Source organism: Balearica regulorum, chromosome 28 (genome assembly GCF_011004875.1).
Source record: "Balearica regulorum gibbericeps isolate bBalReg1 chromosome 28, bBalReg1.pri, whole genome shotgun sequence".
Taxonomy (NCBI): domain Eukaryota; kingdom Metazoa; phylum Chordata; class Aves; order Gruiformes; family Gruidae; genus Balearica; species Balearica regulorum.
Window position 1 is genome coordinate 1,275,142 of NC_046211.1, and position 20,729 is coordinate 1,295,870.

General features: G+C 51.2%; 1 protein-coding gene across 1 annotated transcript; it reads left to right on the forward strand.

Moving 5' to 3' along the window:
• Positions 1–410: 410 nt before the first annotated feature.
• Positions 411–20,729, forward strand: RPRD2 (regulation of nuclear pre-mRNA domain containing 2). Its single transcript, XM_075737405.1, has 11 exons — positions 411–1,005; positions 7,870–7,999; positions 9,603–9,703; positions 10,896–10,973; positions 12,280–12,332; positions 12,923–13,049; positions 13,809–13,984; positions 14,673–14,958; positions 15,403–15,678; positions 15,984–16,187; positions 16,873–20,729. The coding sequence occupies exons 1-11, from the start codon at positions 786–788 to the stop codon at positions 19,650–19,652; spliced, it is 4,431 nt and encodes a 1,476-aa protein (XP_075593520.1). The 5' UTR covers positions 411–785; the 3' UTR covers positions 19,653–20,729.

Consider the following 20,729-nt stretch of genomic DNA (forward strand, 5'->3'; position numbering starts at 1 on the left):
AAATGGGGGGCGAGGGGTGGCTGCAGAGGCTTCTGCTGTCTGTGGGAAGAAGGGGGGTGTGTTCTGCTGTCAAGGGTGTCTTTGAGGGAACCGGGGAGGTGCAGGCTGCCCTTGGGGGTTCACAGCGAGTTGCCTTCCCCCCCCCCCCCCCCCCCGCCTTTATTTACACCATAAACCGTTTTGTTTTCTTTAAACCCGAAATCTGTTTTTTTTCCAGCCCCGATGGTGTGACTCCTCCCCTTCGCAACCGGGGGCGACCGCCATCTTGTACGGCGGGGGCGGGGGGGGCTACAGCGCAGGCGCGCAGGGCTGAGGGGGGGCTCGCGCGCGCGCAAAGGGGCGGGGCGCATAGCGCAGGCGCAGTGGAGCCGGGCGGGAAGGCGCAGGCGCGGTCAGTCGACGGCGCAGGCGCAGAGGGGCGGGGGGGCGCCGCGGCGGCCCGTGTGAGGGAGCCCGGCACAAAATGGCGGCGGGGGGGCGGGCGCTGCGTGCGGGGGGGGCCGGTCGGTGACCGCGGCTCCGCCGCCGCCGCTCCCAGCCGCCGTCCCGGGGTTAGCGAGACGGACCTGACAGGCCGCGACCGAGCGATCGCCCTCGGGGCGGCGCCGCCGTACGTCGCCTCTCCTCGGCCCAGCTCAACGGGTTGCCGCATTCCCCGCCCCACCGCGGCGGGCCCCGCCGTCTCCTGAGGCGCCGTCGCCCGCGTTCCGCCGGGCCGAGAACGGAGCGGGGAGTCCCGCGTCGCCGCCGTCCGTGCGGCCCGGCTGGGCGAGCAGGGCGGGAAGATGGCGGCGGGCGGCGGAGGCGGCGGCCGGGCCTCCTCCTCCTCCTCCTCGGCCGCCGCCTCCTCCTCCTCGGCCGGCGCGCTGGAGGCCTCGCTCGACAGGAAGCTGCAGGCGGTGACCAACACGATGGAGTCCATCCAGGGTCTTTCCTCATGGTGTCTGGAGAACAAGCGGCACCACAGCACCATCGTCTACCACTGGATGAAGTGGTTGCGCCGCTGTGAGTGCGGGGCGCCGGTGGGGGGGAGGGGGGAGACGACACCGGGGCGGGGGGGGGGAGCGTCCCTTGTGCTCGGGCAGGTGCTTGTCCACCTCCCCGTAGTCTCGTCCCGCTTCGCCCGGTGCCTGTCGGGGTGAGGAGGGTGCGTGGGGCAGGAGGCTGTCGGCCGCCGCTGGCTGTGGTTGGGGGTCCGCAGGGAGGGGGGATGGAGATGGGGTGCAGCTTAGGCGGCCGTGCCGGAGGTTTTGGACCTGACATCAGGCAGAGAACTGAAATCTGAGGTTCTGCGATCGCTCGGAAATCTGTCGGCGGGGTTTCTGCTCAGCATCACCTTGGCACGCTTTAAAAAAACTACAAATTTGCGTGGTTGCACCTGAACGGTGGCACCTCCAGCCTCATAAATTCTGCATGTGTTTGCCCGGGATCTTCTAAAACGTTATTTTGAGAGCTGAGGGGAAGGATGCCTTCTGCATTGTTGGGGCGAGGGACTGTCCCTGTTCTCTTCCATGGGCAAAGCAACCTGTTGTAGGCACAAATAAGTATTGGGTGCCAACGCTCGGATTCGGTGAGCGCCCGCAGGCGACGCGGCAGTGACCCGAGAGTGGGAAAGTTAATGTTTTCATGAGTCTAAACAAGGTGGCGTTATCTCTGCTTGTCTCTCTGCTGTGCGAAGGTTTTGCCTGTTGTGGCAGGAGTTAGAGTAAGCTTTGCAGTAAGACAAAGATAACGTTCCCATCCCAAAGCGTTGTTCCGGTTTGCGCTAAACCTTTTGTAAAGTTTGGGATAGTTTGTTTTCTCTGGTGAGGCCGTTCTGCAAAATGCGGGGGGCCCTCTTCCGCTGAATTTCGATTTATGTTTTTTCTTGTCTGTACATCATGCGATTAAAGAGAGTAAGGTAAGAGCCCAAGGGCTGTTCTCTGGTCTGTACCAACCTGCTAGTGAGGAGAAACTGGCCCTGGCCCATCCTGCCTTGCTGTTGTTGCCCACCTCCCCTGGAAATCCTCTTCCCTTTGACAGCCCTTGTCACCAGTGGGGTCCTGGAGGACTGTCCTCGGTCCTCTTCTTCCTCTCGCTCTGAGCGTGCCCCCTCCAAACAAAATCCAGCTCCTGTCTTTCCTCGGGATGTGCAGGCTCCTCTGGACTTGGCATCTCTTGTCACAGCTGCCGTCTTGGCTCCTCTCTAGAACCCCAGTGAACGTCTCGCTGTAGGTCAGGCTCAACACGATGCAGGTCCTCGGTCCCTGCCTATACCTCAGGGCAGATCCTTGCTTTGCCCGGGAGCGCGGAGCCATGGTTATCGTCCTGCAGCTCCTGTCCCGCTGGCTTGTGGAGTGGAGACTCTTCCCTGGACTCCTGCCGCTTCTCCATGGCTGACATTTGTCTTTCAGCTCCTGGCCAAGGCAGCTGAGCTTCCAGAGACGCTGCTTTGGCACTGCCCCTTTCTTTTCCCTTGCGCTTCTCCGTTACTCCTTCCCAAGCTCATCAAAAGTAAATTAATTGTTCCCACTTGCAGGCTCATGTCCACTGCTGGACTCCCGCTTCTGAGCCCTTGGTACGAGCCTGGACTTTTTGTTTTATTTTGTTACGAGCGCTTTCAAGGCTTTCCTTGCGCAGCCCTTGCGAGAATCTCTCCTCAACACCCATCGTGTTTGTCTAAGTTCCTCCTTAACCATCTTATCCGAGGTACCAGCTAAAACAACCCTTGACAGCAGCTGTGATGCTGCTGTGCCCTGAGCCCTGATTATTTGGTTACTTCCCACTTATATGGGATTTTTTTTTTTTTTTTTCTGCTTTTCCCTTCATGGTACGCTTCATTCTCTGCCCCGAGGACCCCGCAGCCTCTTCACATTCTCACGCAGCTGAAAGTCATGGTCCCAACCAGAAGAGTTCAGTGATAATAACAACGACGAGTACAGCTTGCTTTTGAGTTCCTTTCCTAGCTTTTAAATATTTTAACTCTAAAACTTCTAAGAATGCTTAAAAGCTGCTTTTTCCAGGGAGATCCATGCAAAGGATGGAGGTGGTGGGATCAGGGGCTGTATCTCGGCGCTCTGTCCTGGTGAAGATGAAGACGCCTGCGTTTAATCGGGTAGAAGTGCCTTCGTACCCCTTAGACGCACATCTCTGTGAAGCGTGAGACCCTCGAGCAGGGCAGTTCCTGCCCGCTGTCTCTCCAGCAATGCTGACGTTGGGCTGAGGGCAGTTTCTTGTAGAAAATGTCAAGTGTGTGTGTGGGAAAATTGGCCTTTTTATTCTTTATCCTCTATAAATCAAAGTAAGGAGGCGTTGGGCTGGCGGGGGGGGGGAGGGGGTGTTGGTGCTCCTGCCTCGGGCTGCGAAGGGATTTTGCCCGAGCGTTGGAGGTCTCATGGGTGCTCCTGCCCCGGGGGGGTGGTTGGTCCCTCTCCTCGTGCACACTCTTGATAGGAAACGGCTGCGTTTTGCTGTGGATATTTCCTTGCGTTTGCATTTTACCGTATCTCGACAGATTTTACTGTGCTTCGCTCTTAGATATTTGTTTCAACTGATGTGAAACCAAAGAGGTATGTGACTATTTGGACAAAGATTTTGGTCCTTTCAGGGGAAGGAAAGAAAAAAAAGAAAAAGAGTGCTGGTATTTAAATATGTTGCTGATGGCGTGGGCATCTCCCTTCCCGGGTCGCGGCCTGGCCTGAGCGTGAGCTGGTCACGGCTTCGTGACAAATGCTTCTGCGAGGTAATGCTGCGATAACCGTACCTCTGGGAAGTGTCCGTTGTGAATCCAGAGCTTTCTTGCAGGAGGGTCGTCCCGTCACTGCGTCCACGCGAGCGGTTTTTAAATGTGAGTTAAATTGGACACGTCGCACGCCGGCTGCCCGGAGACGTTTGTCAGTGGAGCCGGTGGCTGTCCTGGAGCTGAGCAAAAAACTGGGGTGGGCTCAGTTATAAAATTTCCTGTTTCTTGTCTATATTTTGTCTCCGGTTTAAGCCAAGACAGTCTAAGGGTAGATCGGAAGCCGTTCACCCATGAGATACCTCCAGTTGCATAACGTGGTGGAAACCCCTTGTACAAAGTGCGTTTTGGACACAAAGGTGCTTAGTTTTCTTTGTGCAGCTTGTCCGTAGCCAAAGTATTGGTCCAGCCTGCATTTCACCTACTGTGCGATTTGGATGAATCTTGTTTTATAAATATTAGCGCTAAATCGAGGAGCTAAATTAATTCTGCTTTGGCTGAGGTCCGTGTTCAGCCTTGTGGAAACGGTGGCGGAGGTGATGGTGCAAGCTGTGCTCCTTATGGCATTTGTCTTGAAGTTAACTTTGAGTTTTTCTGCTGCGTTCGAAGGCTGTCTATACGTTGAATTGTTTAAATCAAAGGTTTATATACCTTCAAGGTCTGTTTTGTATTGCGTTGTGTCGGAAGGTAGGAAATCAACGCTGTCTCTGCTGGTGAATGACATCGCCGGGATATGGGTGAATTAGCAGTGGAATGCTGGGATTTCATTAAATCACAGAAAACCCATTTGGATGGGATGATGATCTGATAGAATACTGAAGCTGGCTTTTTGGGGAAACCTGGCTCCAAATTGTTTAGGGTGAAGGTTGTAAATAACAGTTTCTGGTAACGAATCCTTGGGTTTGTTGCTATAAAAGCATATTCTGGGACATGGGAGTTGAGGCTCCTTGACGGCTGCCGAAGAGGTGTTGGAATAGCCTGGTGGCAACGATGAAAAGCACCTTCAGCAAAAAAATAGCTGGGAAATACGTGAGGAGCAAAGTTAGAGGTGAGAATCCGGCTGCGGTGCTGGGGAAGGCAGCAATGGCTGGCTCGGGTCTTGCACCTCTGGCTGTGGGGAGCAGGGATGTCCCGGGGGCTGGCTGTCCCCTCCCCGGAGCTGGCTGTCCCCTTGACCTATCGTGCTGTTCCTGCCGCAGGTTTAGGGCTGGACGACTCTCCTTGCTCACCCACCGGTCTGTAGTGACACTCGGGCACCAGCAACGAGGAAGAAGAATCGTTGCCGCTTGTAGGGGCTCTCGGAGGCTCTTCGCTTCACAGCATCAACCTGTTGAGGATTTGACCATCAAACCAAAAAGCCTTTGCGTGTATCCTCAGCTTTGCTTTCCTGAAGAGGCTGCCTTCCGTGAAAGATCTTTGTTTCGAACAAACAACTTGCTAAATTATCCCTTAATATTGGTAGGTCAGCGTAGAGCTCATACGGTCAAAATGGTGCTGACGTGAGCTTTTAAAGCAAGCTTGCTGCTGAGTGCTGGACCTGGGTCTGCTTCCTCGGTGCCGATTCCTCGTCTGAGATCGAGCCCTTCTGCAGGAAAGGTGTGCGAGAGCACAGGCAAGAGTTGTGTACGGAGAGGAGTCACAGAAAGCACCAGCATTTCATGCCTAGCTTCCCATACGCTTTGTAATAAGGCTTTTAAGTAATTGCATTCAGTATACTAAAAATGATCTAACTCCCTGTTTCTGTGGCTACGCTCCTACTTTGATGGGCTCCTTGCCAGAAGTCTGTCGGTGGCCACTGACCCTCTCTGCTCTGCATCAGAGAGGAACGTTGGAAAAGAGACGGGTGATAAAATTTAACAATTAGTTTCCAATAAAAGCGCGTGAGCTGGAAAATACTCATGTAGTGGCTTTTCCTTAGGCACGGTCTAAGGTGTGAATGAGTTTTGTGAAAATCCTGGTGACATGAACGGTGGGATCAAGTGTGCTCTCGTCAAGTTGCCAACAACACTGAGCTGCGTGGTGCTGTCGGCGTGCTGGAGGGAAGGGATGCTGTCCTGAGGGACCTGCTCAGGTCAAAAGCAGCGTGACCAGCAGGTCGAGGGAGGGGATTCTGCCCCTCTACTTCAGTCTGGTGAGACCCCCCTGCAGTGCTGCGTCCAGCTCGGGGGTCCCCAGGACAAGAAGGACATGGAGCTGTTGGAGCGAGTCCAGAGGAGGCCACGGAGATGATGCGAGGGCTGGAGCACCTCTGCTCTGGAGACCTCAGGCTGAGAGAGTTGGGGTTGTTCAGCCTGGAGAAGAGAAGGCTGCGGGGAGACCTTAGAGCCCCTTCCAGTCCCTAAAGGGGCTCCAGGAAAGGTGCAGAGGGACTGGTGACAAGGGCAGGGAGTGACAGGCCAAGGGGAATGGCTTTAAATTAAAAGAAGGTAGATGTAGATGAGATAGAAGGCAGAAATCCTTCCCTGTGAGGGTGCTGAGGCCCTGGCACAGGGTGCCCAGAGAAGCTGTGGCTGCCCCTGGCTCCCTGGCAGTGTTCAAGGCCGGGTTGGATGGGGCTTTGGGCAGCCTGGGCTAGTGGAGGGTGTCCCTGCCCATGGCAGGGGGTGGGACTGGATGGGCTGGGAGGTCCTTTCCCACCCAAACCAGTTCGTGATTGTTTCTGGTTGGCTTTGAGCAGGAGGAGATCGTGGAGCTGCCGGAGATTGAGTCGCTGCAGGGAGTGCTTTGGGGTTTTTCTGCAACAGGTTGTGAACGCAGGAGTGGTGTCAGTGAGAGTAAGCTCCCACCAAGGGCTCTGCACCAGGGGTGATGCTAAGAGCTTCCCGACGGGAAACCCAGGGACCAGGATAACTGCGAGGTGCAGCCGTGCCGTGGGAACAGGCTCTGCCGAGGTCAGGACAACTGGAAAATGGAGCGGAATCGAGAATTAAAGGATTTGTAGATAAAAACTCTGATGACTGATGCGACTGGGGCGCAGCTGAAGGGGTTGTAACGCAGAGAAGATGGGAGCCTGCTAGAGCTCACGGGCACGTGAAACAAAACTGTCTATTGTCACCGTTCCTATATTTAAATCCTCGTGTTGTGTCATTAAATTAAGTGAAGAAGCTAATTAGCATGTGGATGAGCTTACTGCACTACAAGCACTGTTACTGGCCGACTGAAGAAGAGGTTTGATGAAATAATTAAATTTGGAGCTGAATATAAGGAAGATCAGAGGTGCGTTGTTTGGAGTACGACTGTGGGTGGGAGGTCTGGGTGCCAAGGTCAATGCCGGCTCAGCGGGGACGGGGGAAGCGGTTTTGGAGAAATCGATCTCCGGAGGAGAAGGGACGGGGATCCGGGGTCCTTTGTGTGCCGCACAAAAGCTGGTGCCTGGCTGGCGTTAAATCGTACGTCGGTAAAGGCCGTCCAGGCAGCTGCATCCGAGGAACCGGCAGCGCTTATTAAACATACTAATAAACATCGGTTTATTAATAGGAGGCCTTTAAAGGCATGTGGAAAAAGTCTCTCCCTGTCTGTGGTAAGTGTCCTCTGGACATAGGTATGTGCCTGGTGAAATCTCCCCGATAAAGCTGCCAATCTCAGAGACTTTTTAAGCCATTACAGCTTAAAAAAAAAAAAAAAAAGGAGATTTATACATGATGATTCTTAGAAAATATGAGTAAGTGGCCTCTAAATTATTGAACAGGAGAGTGCGCTGAGGCAGTAGCCAAAAGGGGTGATGCTGGAGCTTCGGAGATCAGACCAGACCCGTGCTCTGGAGCAGCTGGGTTTTTTTCCCCTGCAGAAGTTCGTGCCAGTTTGTGTTTGACCTCTTACCGCAGGCGATGCTGATCTTTCTGGCTGTACGGTTCCTTTTGCAGTTGGTATCGTAGAAACGGTGCAGGGTCAATGACTTTTTGTGTCCTTTCTAAACCCGTGTCAGGGTCAAGGCTTGATGTTACCAAACATGTAGTTTTTGGGGAGATCTGGAAATGATTTGTCAATTGAAGATTTCCTCTCTAGTCCCCAGTTTTGACCGTTGGACGTGCCATTGACAGAAATGCTGAAACCGCCCCCCAAAAAGCAGGCACTTAAATGTAGTTATCAAAACGCGACTGACGTGACTTCTTCCACTTGACGATGAATCTGAATTTTCTTTTTGTCTTTAGCTGCCTTTCCTCATCGACTGAACCTTTTTTACTTGGCCAATGACGTTATACAGAACTGCAAGAGAAAAAACGCGATTGTCTTTCGTGATACGTTTGCAGAAGTGCTTCCTGAAGCTGCTTCGTTAGTGAAGTAAGTAACAATGTGTTGGAAGGTGGAACGTCTCAAAAAATGTGAAATTTTTCTTCTAACGTCTCAAACTCTCTAGAAACATCAGCAAAATTTCAAGGATTTTGCCCGAGTAACTGTGTGGGTTTGAGCTTCTCCACAAGGAGTGTGCTAGAACGGGCGTAGAGCTGGCTTTTAATTTGCGTAGGGGTCTCATTTGAGTAAAATTACCACGTGAAGCAGTGCGAGGGGCAAATCTTGCACCGATACGTGCGTGCCCTGCAGCTCTGCCCTCCCCTGCCTGCTCGTGTGCAGGCAGCGATGGCTTGTGTGGCTGCTTGGGGGGCGGGTGACGGTGACAGCGACAGACTCAGGGGAGGGCTCGGCTTTGAGGAGACCCACGTACACCTCGCTGGCCCTGTGATGTCATTCTGTCTGTCCCTCTGCAAAGCTTTGCATGGCCAGGGACGGCAGTGTCGCTCCACGACAGAATCTCGATGACCAGCCTTCTTCCGATCTGTTTAAAAAGCAGTAAAAGTGGCCAGAAATACGCATCGCTCTTTCTCGGGGCACTGAGCTGGAACGTGAACGCAGGAGGGCTCCGACTCGAGTCGGATTGCTGCTTAGGTGAAGCAACCGGTTCGGTGAAGCACCTCTGGCTCTGAATTTGGAGCCCTGCGACGGTGCCGGCAGCCACCCGGGTCCTACAGGGAGCGGTGGCGGCAGCTTCGCTTTCCAATTAGAGTTTGTTATTCCGAGCCCGAGTCCTCTGGGGCAGTTGCTTCTGATTGTTGGCAGGGTTCAGGCTCGTGTGCTGCCCTCGGAGTGCTAAATTCAGGGAGCGTGAACTTTTAATTTGGGTCGTTTTACAGAAAGTGCTCTTCGTTTGGGTGTTCAGCAAGGTGACAGCTGGTCTGGTCATGCGTTTTTCTTTTCCTCTCTTATCCCAAGAGGGTCTGTGCCCTTGTGTTGCCTCGGGAATCGAAGGAGAGCATGCTTCCTTGCAGATGTTTTATTTATCAGGTTTTTTCCTTGAAACAGAAGCACCTGGATGAGATACGCTATTTGACTCCTTCCTTCCTTTGGAGATTCTTACATTGCTTGACTCCCAAGGCTTGTGTGATCAGAGATGAGTGGGAGAGCTCGTCTCCTTGATGAAGTTTACCACCACGGATCACTTGCTATACACTCACTTCTCTCTGAAGTAGTTACTCTTCTCTGCGAAGAGAGTAATATTTTATTTCCCACCCCCAGAATAATCACTTTTTTCCCCCAGAGCATCCATATAGAAATGGAAGAGTAACCAAAAAAATTTTTTTCCCCATGAAGAAAAGCTTCAGAGAAATCCTGTTGGTGTTCCTACTGCTCTGAAACCTTCTAATTTTACCCAAAAAAAAGGGCCCTGATCCGTTAGGATATGGAAGTGTGCGCATGCTTAACTCCAAGCATGTGGACTGGCTGCCTTGGTCTCACTGGGACCCCTTGCAGTAGGAGTAAAGTTGTCAGAAAGAGAGAGAAGGCTCTTTTAAAGTTTTGATTTAAACACTTCATTATTTACATTATTATGCAAAGAAATTACAGTGTGTGGGGGGGGAAGAAAACCCAACGTGCTCTTCTTTTTTTCCAGGGATCCATCCGTTTCCAAATCTATCGAAAGAATCTTCAAAATCTGGGAGGACAGAAATGTGTACCCCGAGGAAACCATTTTGGCGCTAAAAGAAGCTCTGAGTAAGTTACTCACCCTTTGCGTTTCTTACCTTGCAAACTAAAGCCTGAGCTTGGCGAGGCTAAAGAAAATGTCTGGAATCGCTGAGTAAAATGAGTTTATTGCGCGTATCTGTTCTTTCTGCGTTTGCATAGGCTTTAAAGTAGCAGCACTGAATTCATCTGCTTCACGTTTTGTTTTGTACCTTTCTCTGAATCCTTTCACGTAAGCTGGAATTATTCCAGCTGAGAGTAAATAAAACGCGGAGGGAAAGTGGTCCTACAAGCCCTGGACACGGCGCCCTGTGTTCCCAGCTCTTCCTCTGAGCGTGAGCCGACTCTCAGCTGCTACGGTGGGACGAGGAACAGAGGCGGCTTCGTCCCTTTCTAATCTGTTTGAGCAATAAGGTTTTTTTACTACTAATATTTGTGGTGTAGGAAAGAGGCTGGAAGGAAAGCTTTTTGGAGGGTGAAGTGTCCTGGAGTACTGAGGAAAGAACTCGGCTTAAAAGCTGAAATGGCTGATGTGAACTGGAAACACGTGTAGTCAGTTAAAATCAGAACTTAGCCGATACTCAAATACTTGAAGGAAGTTAGTCCACGTTTCTGCTTTACTTGGTTACGTCACTAAGAGCTAAAGGTACTTCAGGAAATTCTCAGGTGTGGGTTTGAGAGCCGGTCGCCGTCGTGGCAGGAGAAACGCGGTGTCTCGGGTTCAGGCTTTGACACGTGAAAAGGCTTTAGTTGGGCGTTGAGAAGTGAAGTTCATGCGTACGTTCCGAAATCTGTCATTTTTTGTAACTTGTAAATCAGGTACTGTGGCTATCTTCCAGACTTGCCTTGCTTGCCTGTTGAATGCTGATTTCATAGAGCCGAGTGGTATAGTTTTATTTTTAGATGCCTTCTGTTTTCCCTTTTTACTCATTACTGTGATTTTTGAACTGTCTTAGTCTAAGGGCAAACAGAAACTTGATTTAAAAATGGAAGACCATCCCACAAGTTGTTGTATTCCTGAGTAAACTTAGGTTCTCTTGGGCATCCAGCAGCTCTCCTATGGAAGTTGGTCTAGGTGTTTTAAAACAAATTTCTGTTCACTGGGTTTTTGGGTTTTTTTTTTTTACCATGCAACCGTATGGTACCAAAACCAGATTCTTAAAGGAATCCCATAATGCCAGACTGGGGGAAAAAAAAAAAAAAAAAATGAAATGTTTTCCAGGTACCACTTTCAAAACTCAGAAGCAGCTGAAAGAAACTCTGAACAAACAACCGAATAAGCCGTGGAAGAAATCGCAAAGTAAGGAAACAATGTGAACTCTCTGAATTAATATAGAAATTGCCTTCTTGAGGAACAGAAGAAAGGCTAGCCCAAACTGGGCAAAGTACCTGGATTAAAACACGAGCCAGCCTATGTCTTCCAGGCTTGTAAAGCTCCTTACAGACTAATATGTAAAGGACTAGTTGTTGCTAGAAAACCACTTTTTAAAGGCATGAGAGAAAAAAACTGATAATAATAAATCTTTATGAGAGCAGAGGTTATGGACAGTAGAGGACGGAGCTGGTGGAACCTCCTGGAAACCGGCGTTAGACTGTTCAGAGGTGGAGAGCAGACAGGCAGAACTGTGTACTTTGGCAGCAGGAGGTGGACGCTACCTTCGTGCTCAGGAACGCGTCTTCAACACCAAGCTAGGTGCTAGGATAAAAGAAAACGGGAAGCTGGCAGTGCAGATAAAGAACTTTGGCGTCTAACAGTACCGAGAGCGCAGTCTGGCGGGAAATGCATTTATAATATACCAATTTTACTAATTTCATTGTACGCTAAAGCCTTGAACAATCCGTAAAGTGAGACGGTGGAACAGAAGGTGTAAGATGGGGCGTGCGCCCGCCTGTCCAAGTGCCGAGATCAGAAGGTTAACAGAAGAGTTTGGAAACTTTATTACTTGGCTTAACATCACAAGCTGCTTTCTCAACCCAAAACGTGCTGTATTCAGTGCGTCTGAAGGTTTTAGCGTTTTGCTTCTTCCCAGATATTTCTCCTGTTTTGTTCAGAAACCAATGGATTTTTGCGTCTCTCGATAGTAGGATTCGTTCCCCCTGTGTTAATAAGATGTCAGAATAGAGGTGTAAGAGCTTTTTAAGATTGAGAGCACAGTTAGGCCTAGTAAGTACCGAAGGGAGACCCCGTCCGAGGGAAACTCTGGGCTGTGTGTGTCAGCTCTAAGTCTGGCACTTAGGAAATAACATTACCTTCCGTGTAGAGAGGTACAAACTCATTGGGTAAGGCTGTTAGATCAACCCTTGCAGGGAACTTCTCTTCCCAGCTGGAAAAGGTATGCCTGGTAAATTTTTATAGCTCGTTAAAAATAAAATTATATGAAAAGCAATAGCGTAATTTGTTGACCTGTCAGAATCTAGCTGCAGGTGACTGTGTCCCGTTTAGCTAATGGCAATGCCCGGAGCATTGCGTGGAGGGGAAAACGTAATGAGTAACAACAGCCTCTGAGTTTTTCATTGAATGATGTTAAAATATCTTTTTATTAGAACTTACTTTTAGTCGGGGTGTAGTTCCTTAGTTTCTTGATACTTTTTCTTTGTTCCGACAGCATCCACAAACCCGAAAGCTGCTTTGAAGTCCAAGATTGTTGCTGAATTCAGAGTAAGTCTGCAAGTGGGAATACTCTGTTGCACTTAACCTCCATCCTTGGGCTGTAGCTTTTGTGTAGTTTACGTCCACCAGCAGCGTAAGCTTGTTGAGAAGCTCGAGCGTTCAGCGTCTTTTTGTTCCTTGGCATCTAACGCCTGCTAAACGTTTCAGTTCTGAGGGGCTGGCTGTTGCGTATGGTCGGGTCGTCCTAGTGAAGGAGGAGTTTAGGGTGGCTGAGGAGTTGGTGGCAAAAAATTTATCTAAATTAGGTGTGTTAATGGAATGTATGGGCACTAGTAGAGTAAAAAAAAAAAGGACAAGGAAAAAGGCCTGTCCCTACTCAAAACCATCACAGACTCGGAGAATTGTAGCCCCTGCCTGAGCCCGAGTCCGCTGATCTGTTTGACTTGAGATTAAAAAAAAAAAATTATCCAGAGATTCCCACGGTTCGTTTCTGCCTTAGCTCTCGTTTGGAAACGCTCTTGAACCGGAGCGTTGTTTGTCGCCGAAGCAGGTCTGTGCTGTTAGCGCTGTGCGGCAGGGCTTCTCTTCCACGGAATGTGATGAGGATGCTTTTCTTGTTTGATTTTTTTTTTTTCCAGCCGCAGTCTCTCATTGATGAATTGTTATTATATAAGCGCTCAGAAGACCAGATAGAACTGAAAGAGAAGCAGCTTTCCACTATGAGAGTGGATGTGTGCAGCACTGAAACACTTAAATGCTTAAAAGGTAAAGGCAGCCTATAACGTACAAAACCCGACATAATTGAAGGAGGCGCAGATATGTATCCTGAGAGTTGTAGGAGCTCCTCGGTTCTGCTGAGCCTTAGCCCAGAAATCAGACTGTGTCTGAAAAATGCCAAAATTTCAAAGTGCCGTTAAGAACCACCAAGCAGGAGCCTAAAATCGTTGTTAATTTGAACCTGTTCTTAGAAACCCGCAGATACAGAGCTCAAACAAAGCAGAAGCGACGAAGATGTACTTCGTACTGTTCAGACTTGCCCTCGTATATTGTTAAAACATACGTTGTTCTTAACGTGATCAGGACCCCTTAAATAATTTGGGATTGAAGTTAATTAAGGCATCCATCGGTGGCTACAATTGAGAATGCCAGCTGTGGGTCTGGTAGCAAGCAGCGCTTATTAGTGGTAAACGAACGGAGTTACGTTGAGCTGTATTAACAGGAAATTAAATTGTAAAACTGCAGATAGCTCTAGCTGTACTGGACAATCCATGACCGCAGTCTTTGAAAGCGGTCGCAGTCACGGTAACTCATAGATGTTGTGAACCCCGGTGATGTTAGGAACCCTTGGAGTATGGTAACGAAGGAAAAATTCAAGTTTTTTGACTCTTCCAAAAAAAAGTACGGCACGATGCGGCGTTGGTTGGCTGAACTTCCCGGTTGCTGCTGTTGAGGACGTGCTTCTGAGAGCTGATTTCCCCTTTGGCGGGTGGCAGCTTATTTACGTGGCGTTAAATCTCCTTGCAGACAAAACGGGAGGAAAGAAGTTCTCCAAAGAGTTTGAAGAAGCAAGTTCGAAGCTGGAGGAGTTTGTAAATGGCTTAGACAAGCAAGTGAAAAATGGTCCCTCTCTCACTGAAGCCCTGGAGAACGCCGGGATATTCTATGAAGCACAGTATAAAGAAGTCAAGGTGGTAGCAAACGTAAGTACGCTTTTCCTCGATTCCTCCTCGGGCGGGCTAACGTCTGCCTGTGTTTGCTAAGCGTCTGAGGAGCTAGAAAATGCATCATCCCTATTCACGAACGAAGAAATTTGGCGCGGTTGTTGTACAGGCGGTTTCAAAAGAGAGCGGAGTCAAGGTGTCGGGCGAGAAAAGGAGGTGCTACAAAAATCCAAGGGTCGGAAGCTCAATTCTTGTGTCTTGTTGGAATTTTGTAGCCCCTCTGCATTTTTAAATGGGGGGGGGGGGCAAAATTACAGTTAGTCTAACAAATCCTAAATTCTGGAGAGTACGCAAGTTGTGATGAATACGTGAACTAGATGAACAAAGAAAGAATTCAGTAAAGCATTGTAAAAACAACCAGCCGGCCCCACACACACCAAAAAAAACCCAAACCATCCCAAACTGGCAGCATATTTGTTAAAAAGCATGGAGTTTTTAATGAAAATTGGTTTAAGTTGCTGGAAAAAGGTTTTACCTTCCCCTTTTTTCGTGATCCTCGCTCTGCAAGTCAGACTGAAAAGCTGAGTTGTTACGGCAGAGTTCTCTCTGCAGGGTACAGGTAATTGGAAACGGTTTTCTAAGGCCGTGTGCTTCTTCGTTAGGGAAGTGATTGAGGCATGCTGTCTTCCTGTAAAAGATTATCAGTCCGATGTCCTTTCTTTCTTAGGCTTATAAAACATTTGCTAATCGAGTGAGCAATCTAAAGAAAAAGCTAGACCAGTTGAAAGCAACGCTTCCTGATCCGGAGGAGTCTCCTGTCCCTTCTCCAAGTATGGACGCCCCGTCTCCAACGGGTTCCGAGTCCCCTTTTCAGGGGATGGGGGAAGAGGATAATTCCCGGTCTCCGGTGGTTGGAAGCCGCAAGACGGTATCTCCGGAGCCTGTGACGGATAATCGGGATGTGGAAGACATGGAGCTCTCTGACGTGGAGGATGATACATCTAAAATTATCGGTATGTTTGGCGGGAACAGGCGAGTAAGCGTGTAAAAATTACATCGAGACAGAACGGCCCACCCAAGCCTCGTTTGCACGAAGCCCGTGCTGGGCTGCAAATTGGTGCTGCTGGGTTTCGATCTCCTGCCCCAGTCCCCTGACGCAAGCAGGGAAGTCCCAATCCAGCTGCGGTTGTTCCCATCTCCCAAACCGCTCATCGAATATGGGGTTTTTTTACGTAGCCGGTGGGAATCAGACCTAACATGCCTAATGACGAGGATCCCGTTGAAAATCCCATACCCCGAGTAATCCTTCGGGGACAGAGACTTGCAAAATCACAGACGGGTCTGGGTTGGAAGGGACCTTTAGAGTCCGACCCCCTGCGACGAGCGGGGACGTCCTCGAGTAGATGAGGTTGCTCCGAGTGACGGTTCTGGTCTTGTTCTCCCTCTCCCCGGCGCAGTGGAAGAGAGGAAAGAGAAGCAGGCTGCTCCGACTTCGACACCCGCGAAGACCGAAAGCGTCCCCAAAGCGGTGCCGTCTACCGCTGCGGCAGGCACGACTTCGGTGACGGTGACGACGCCCGCCCAGACTCCTCCGACTCCTCCGGCTCCGAAGGCGGTGAGCGCAGCGTCCGTCGCTCCGTCGCCAGCGCTCGCGTTGCCCAACCTGGCCAACGTGGACCTGGCAAAGATCAGCTCCATTCTTAGCAGTTTAACTTCCGTAATGAAAAATACAGGTGAGTGCTGAAGCGACGCTAGCCCAGCTGTTCGGTTAACGGAGCTAACAACGGAGTTTTGTAATCTTTTTAAAGCTTTAATTGTCTCAAAATAAACACGAAAGAGTTACTCCTTAAAAGATCTGTCTCGGTCTCTCTCACACACGACTGCCGGCTTCGTGAGCATCTCCTTGCTCGCGCTCTGTGGAGCACTGCTGCAGTTGTTATCTGTGGAAAACTTGAGCCAAAAAAAAGCTTAGAAAAGCTAAAAAAAAGCTTCCGTTAACGAATCGAATGTACGTGAGTGGTGTGTGCTTCCGTCCTAGGTGTCAGTCCCGCCTCGAGACCTTCTCCAGGAACCCCGACGAGCCCAACAGCTCTTACTAGTGGCCTGAAGACTCCCGTCATGGGGACGCCATCTGCTCCTTCCAATCCCTTAGCAAATATTCTCTCCAAAGTGGAAATAACTCCTGAAAGTATTTTGTCTGCTCTCTCCAAAACCCAGACTCAGACTGCACCAGCACTGCAAGGTACCGGAGTGGGTCTTGAGGGAATAACTGGGTATTTGCTGGCAGTGGCCGCGCTGAAACGTGCTGCTGCGCTTGTCCTAAAGCGAAAACAAAAGGCGAAAAACTTAGTTGGAATGTGTTGCGTCTTTGGCAAGTGCAGGTGACTTTTTCTCGGGTAACGTACCTGTTACGGACCAGCGAGTTACTACTTTCCTGCACATCTTTGTATTTTTGCCGTGACCGAAACGCGCTTACCCAGAACGCTTTGTGGAAAGGCGTTGAACGGGGACAGGAGACCGAGAGAGGTTTTTGTGCTTTCCCTGCGCTTCCGAGAACGGTTTTCTTTTCTTCTTTAGGGCAGAAAACTTCCCACAGGTGCTGCTCCCGCACCTCCTCGTGCACGTAACCCTGGTCAGTAGCACGGATTTTTTTTACGCCTGGCTACAAAGCCAGGGTGAGTTAGTACCCGACTTACTCAGATGTATGTTGTAATTTGTATTTATAGACCGATCCGAGCCTCTGGCAAAAGTTTGCACCTCGGTGGGTGCTGACGTCGGTGTTAACGCAGCAAAATCCAGTCATTTTCCTGGCTGAAACACGAAGTAGTTCTAAGGAACATCATCTGCAATACAAATAACGATTTGCCTCTTGCCTGAGTATCTGAACGCAGCAGTTTTGGGTTTGTTTTTTTTTTTTTTTCCCCCAGGTTTGTCATCCTTACTTCAGAGTGTTGCTGGAAACACCGTTCAGTCAAGCGAAACTGCGTCACAGAGCACTTCGGCATCGCCAGCCAACACGACCGTTCCTTGCGTGAAAGGGAGGAATATTCCTTCCAGTACTCAGTCCTTTATATCCAAAACTTTTGGTTACTCTCCAAACTCATCTACAGCTGAGGTTTCCTCAACTTCAGTTAACAAGGCTCCCGTTGGACATACCCCAGGGCTGTCAACCTCCACTTTTAAACCACCAACCAATTCCCTGGGATTTTCCGGTTCCCACCCTACCAGTCCTTCTTCCCTTTTGCCGACAGAAACCTCACTGGGTCAATCCTCCGAAATTTCAAAAGCGAAGCTGGAATCGGAGCCCCCTTCTCCGAGCCTGGAGATGAAGATACACAATTTCTTGAAGGGAAATCCCGGCTTCAGCGGTCTGAACTTGAATATTCCAATTCTCAGCAGTTTAGGGTCCAGCATCACAACGGAAAGTCACGCGTCTGACTTCCAGCGTGGTCCTACCAGCACTTCCATGGACAATGTGGACGGAACTCCGGTGCGCGACGAGCGAAGCGGGACGCCCACCCAGGACGAGATGATGGACAAACCGACGTCGAGCAACGTCGACACGATCTCCCTGCTGTCAAAAATTATGAGCCCCGGTTCTTCTACTCCCAGCAGCACGAGGTCACCTCTGCAGAGCCGGGACGACGGATATCCCCAAGAACTTCCCAATTCCGTGCACGGCTACCGGCCCTTCGGCCTCGGCAGAGAGTCTCCGGCCGGCCTCTACAAGCAGTCTGCAGACAGCATGGAGATACCCTCCTCTTTAATGGACTCCTCCCAGGAGAAATTTTACCCAGACACCTCTTTTCAAGAAGACGAAGATTACCGTGACTTCGATTACTCCGGGCCGCCTCCGTCGGCCATGCTAAACCTGGAGAAGAAACCCGCCAAGTCTATCTTGAAATCGAGTAAACTCTCTGAAGCTGCGGAGTACCAGCCGGTCCTGTCCAGCTACGGTCAAAGATCGCAAGAGTTTGGCGTGAAGTCGTCCTTTCCTCAGTCGATGAGGTCTATTCTTGATCAGAGCGAGAGCTGCGACCCGTTGGCGGCGTCTCCGGGGATTTACGGGAGCTACGGCCTCAGGGGAAACGATTCCACCTCGGACGGCTCCCCTTCGCCCAGCAAGAACGACGTGTTTTTCGCGCCGGACTCCAATCACAACAACTTACCGAAATCGGTGGTGCACTCTGGCCTCTCGCAGAAGCAATACCCGGACTCGCCCCACTCGATTCCCCACCGTTCGCTTTTCTCTTCTCAAAACGCCCTCTCCAGCCCCGCGGGCAGAGCGCCCGCGGCGAACGTGGAGAAATCCTTGGGTTCTTCCATTTCCGCCACGTCGACCATCGAATTCAAGAACATGCTCAAAAACGCTTCCCGTAAACCCTCCGAGGAGAAACATTTTGGCCAAATTTCCAAAAGTAGCTCCGGCGAGGGGGTGAGTTTGTCCGGTCACGGCCCGACTGGAGCTTCCAAGGGAGAGCCGCAGCCGCAGGAGGAGCACTACCGCATAGAGACAAGGGTCTCCTCGTCCTGCTTGGACTTGCCGGACAGCACCGAGGAGAAAGGGGCCCCCATCGAAACGCTGGGTTACCACAACGCCTCGAGCAGGGGGATGTCGGGAGAACCCATCCAGACCGTGGAATCTATCCGGGTTCTGGGGAAGGGGAACAGAGGACACGGGCGAGAGGCGAGCCGAGCGGCGGGGTGGTTCGAGATGAGCAGCGGCGGGAGCGCCTTCGACAACGGGCCCTCGGGTACGTCGGAGCTGCCCGGCATGGGCGGTTTCCCGGCGCCGTACAAGGAACACGTGCCGCCTTTCCAGGAAAGCGTCAACAACTTCCGAACGAATAACTTCAGCCCCGCTTTCGAGCACCACATGCCGCCGCCGCCGCCCCTCGCGCCGCCTCCCATCGAGCACGGGACTCCCTTCCAGCGTGACCCCGTGGGTCCGCCCGCCGGGCCCCCCGCCGCCCCCCCCAAGGACCACGGCAGCCTGTTCCCGAGGGATCACTCGGTCCCTCCCCGCATGCCGTCGGTGGATCACACCAACCCCTTCTCGAAGGAAACCTCCGCTCCTCTCTCGCTCCCCCACGGCGTCCCCGCTCCTCCCTCCGTGGAGCACGCCGGGGTCCCCTTCCCCACGCCCCCGCCGCCCCCCGTTCCCGGGGATCACGCCGGCGTCCCCTTCCCCGCCCAACCGCCGCCGGCCGGGGAACACGGCGGCGTCCCCTTCCCCGCGCCTCCCCCCATGACGGTGGAGCACGGCGCCGGCGCCTTCCCCAAGGAGCACGGTACGATCCACCAAGGGACGATAAAAGAGCATTTCGCCGTGCACGCCGCAACCCGGGAACCGGTGGCGCAGCCCCAGCAGCGGGACCACGCCGCGACGCCCCTGTCCCGTACCCGCGAGGCCGTGGCTCTCGCCCCCCTCTCCAGGGAGCAGCTGGGGGGGGGGACGCCCCGCGGTCTGGGACCCCCCTCTCACAGGGACGGTGGGAACCGTGGCGGGGTGCTGGTCAGAACCCCCCGTGCTGACTTCAGGCCGCGAGAGCCCTTCGTCAGCAGAGACCCCTTCCATAGCCTGAAAAGACCCCGGCCGCCGTTCGGGAGAGGGGGGTCCCCCTTTTTCGCCCCAAAACGCCCCTTCTTCCCCCCAGGTACTGAAGCAGACGCCCAGCTCCCGAGCGAAGGCATCCGGACGCTGTAGAGAGCAGCGGAGTAGCGCTTTCACTTGGTTTTTCCATATTAATTTTTTTTTTTTTTTCCCTCCAGAGCCCCATAACTTTCTCCCAAATTAAATGTTCTGGGTTGGTGGTTTTTGGTTTTTTGGTTGGTTTTTTTTTTTTTTTTTTTTTTGGATTTTATCCCCCCCCCCCCCCCCCCCCCCCCCCGCCCCCAGTTGTTTATTTCCTAAACCCACCCAGTTGGTGCGAGACTAGAGGAAAAAAAAAAAAAAAAAAAAGAAAAAAAATTTTTAACAAAAAGAACAAGCGTTGCTGTTGAAATAAAACCTTCCAGTAGTAGTTTAAAAAAAAAAAAGAAAAAAACCCCTAAAAAACGGAAAGGAAAGATGACGCGTGCTGTTGGGATGATGTTTTTTTAGCCGATTACCAAATCGCTGCCGCAGGGAGGAGCGAAGGGTCCAAGCGGTGGCCGAGACCCCCCCACACACCCCCCCCCCCCGTGCCTTCCTCTGCAGCGACGGTCGCTGCTCCTCCTCTGGCAAAAACCACCAAAAAAAAAAAAAAAAAATTAAAAAAAAGGCAAAAAATAAAAATAATAATTTAAAAAAAAAAACCAGAAACAACACCAAACCGTCACAAGCCTCACCCTATGATGATCTCCGGCCTGTTTGGCTCCCGCGCCCCGGGAGCGAGGAGGGGTCCCCAGCCTGCCCCCCCCCTCGGGAAAAACCTGTCGTCTGTTGGTTGGATTTTGGTTTATTTTGGGGTTGGTTTTTTTTTGGTTTTGGTTTTGTTTTGTTCCTTCCCCCCCCCCCTCGCCCCGGGAACACTGTTGACTTTCTAAGTGTGTGTATATAATAATCACTTTTTAATTCCATCTCTCGGATCGTTCAAAATGCGCAGACGGGGCTCGGGGCGCAGCACCCCCCTGCCCAGGGCCGCCCCGCCAGCGGCTTTTATATGAAGTTGGAATTTTACTTGATTTATTTTATTTTTTTTTTGGTGTTTTTTTTTTTTTTTTTTTTTAGTTGCTAGACTCCATCATATATGTTTGATAAAGGTGTAGGGTTAAATATCTACATAAAAATTACAAAAAACGA

What these genes read in the sequence shown, in the direction of transcription:
- RPRD2 (XM_075737405.1), top strand. Translation starts at nt 786, where the DNA reads ATGGCGGCGGGCGGCGGAGGCGGCGGCCGGGCCTCCTCCTCCTCCTCC. An exon ending in GAAGCTGCTTCGTTAGTGAA is followed by an intron (nt 8,000 to 9,602) that starts GTAAGTAACAAT and finishes CTTTTTTTCCAG; the next exon opens with GGATCCATCCGTTTCCAAAT. An exon ending in TTCCGTAATGAAAAATACAG is followed by an intron (nt 15,679 to 15,983) that starts GTGAGTGCTGAA and finishes CTTCCGTCCTAG; the next exon opens with GTGTCAGTCCCGCCTCGAGA.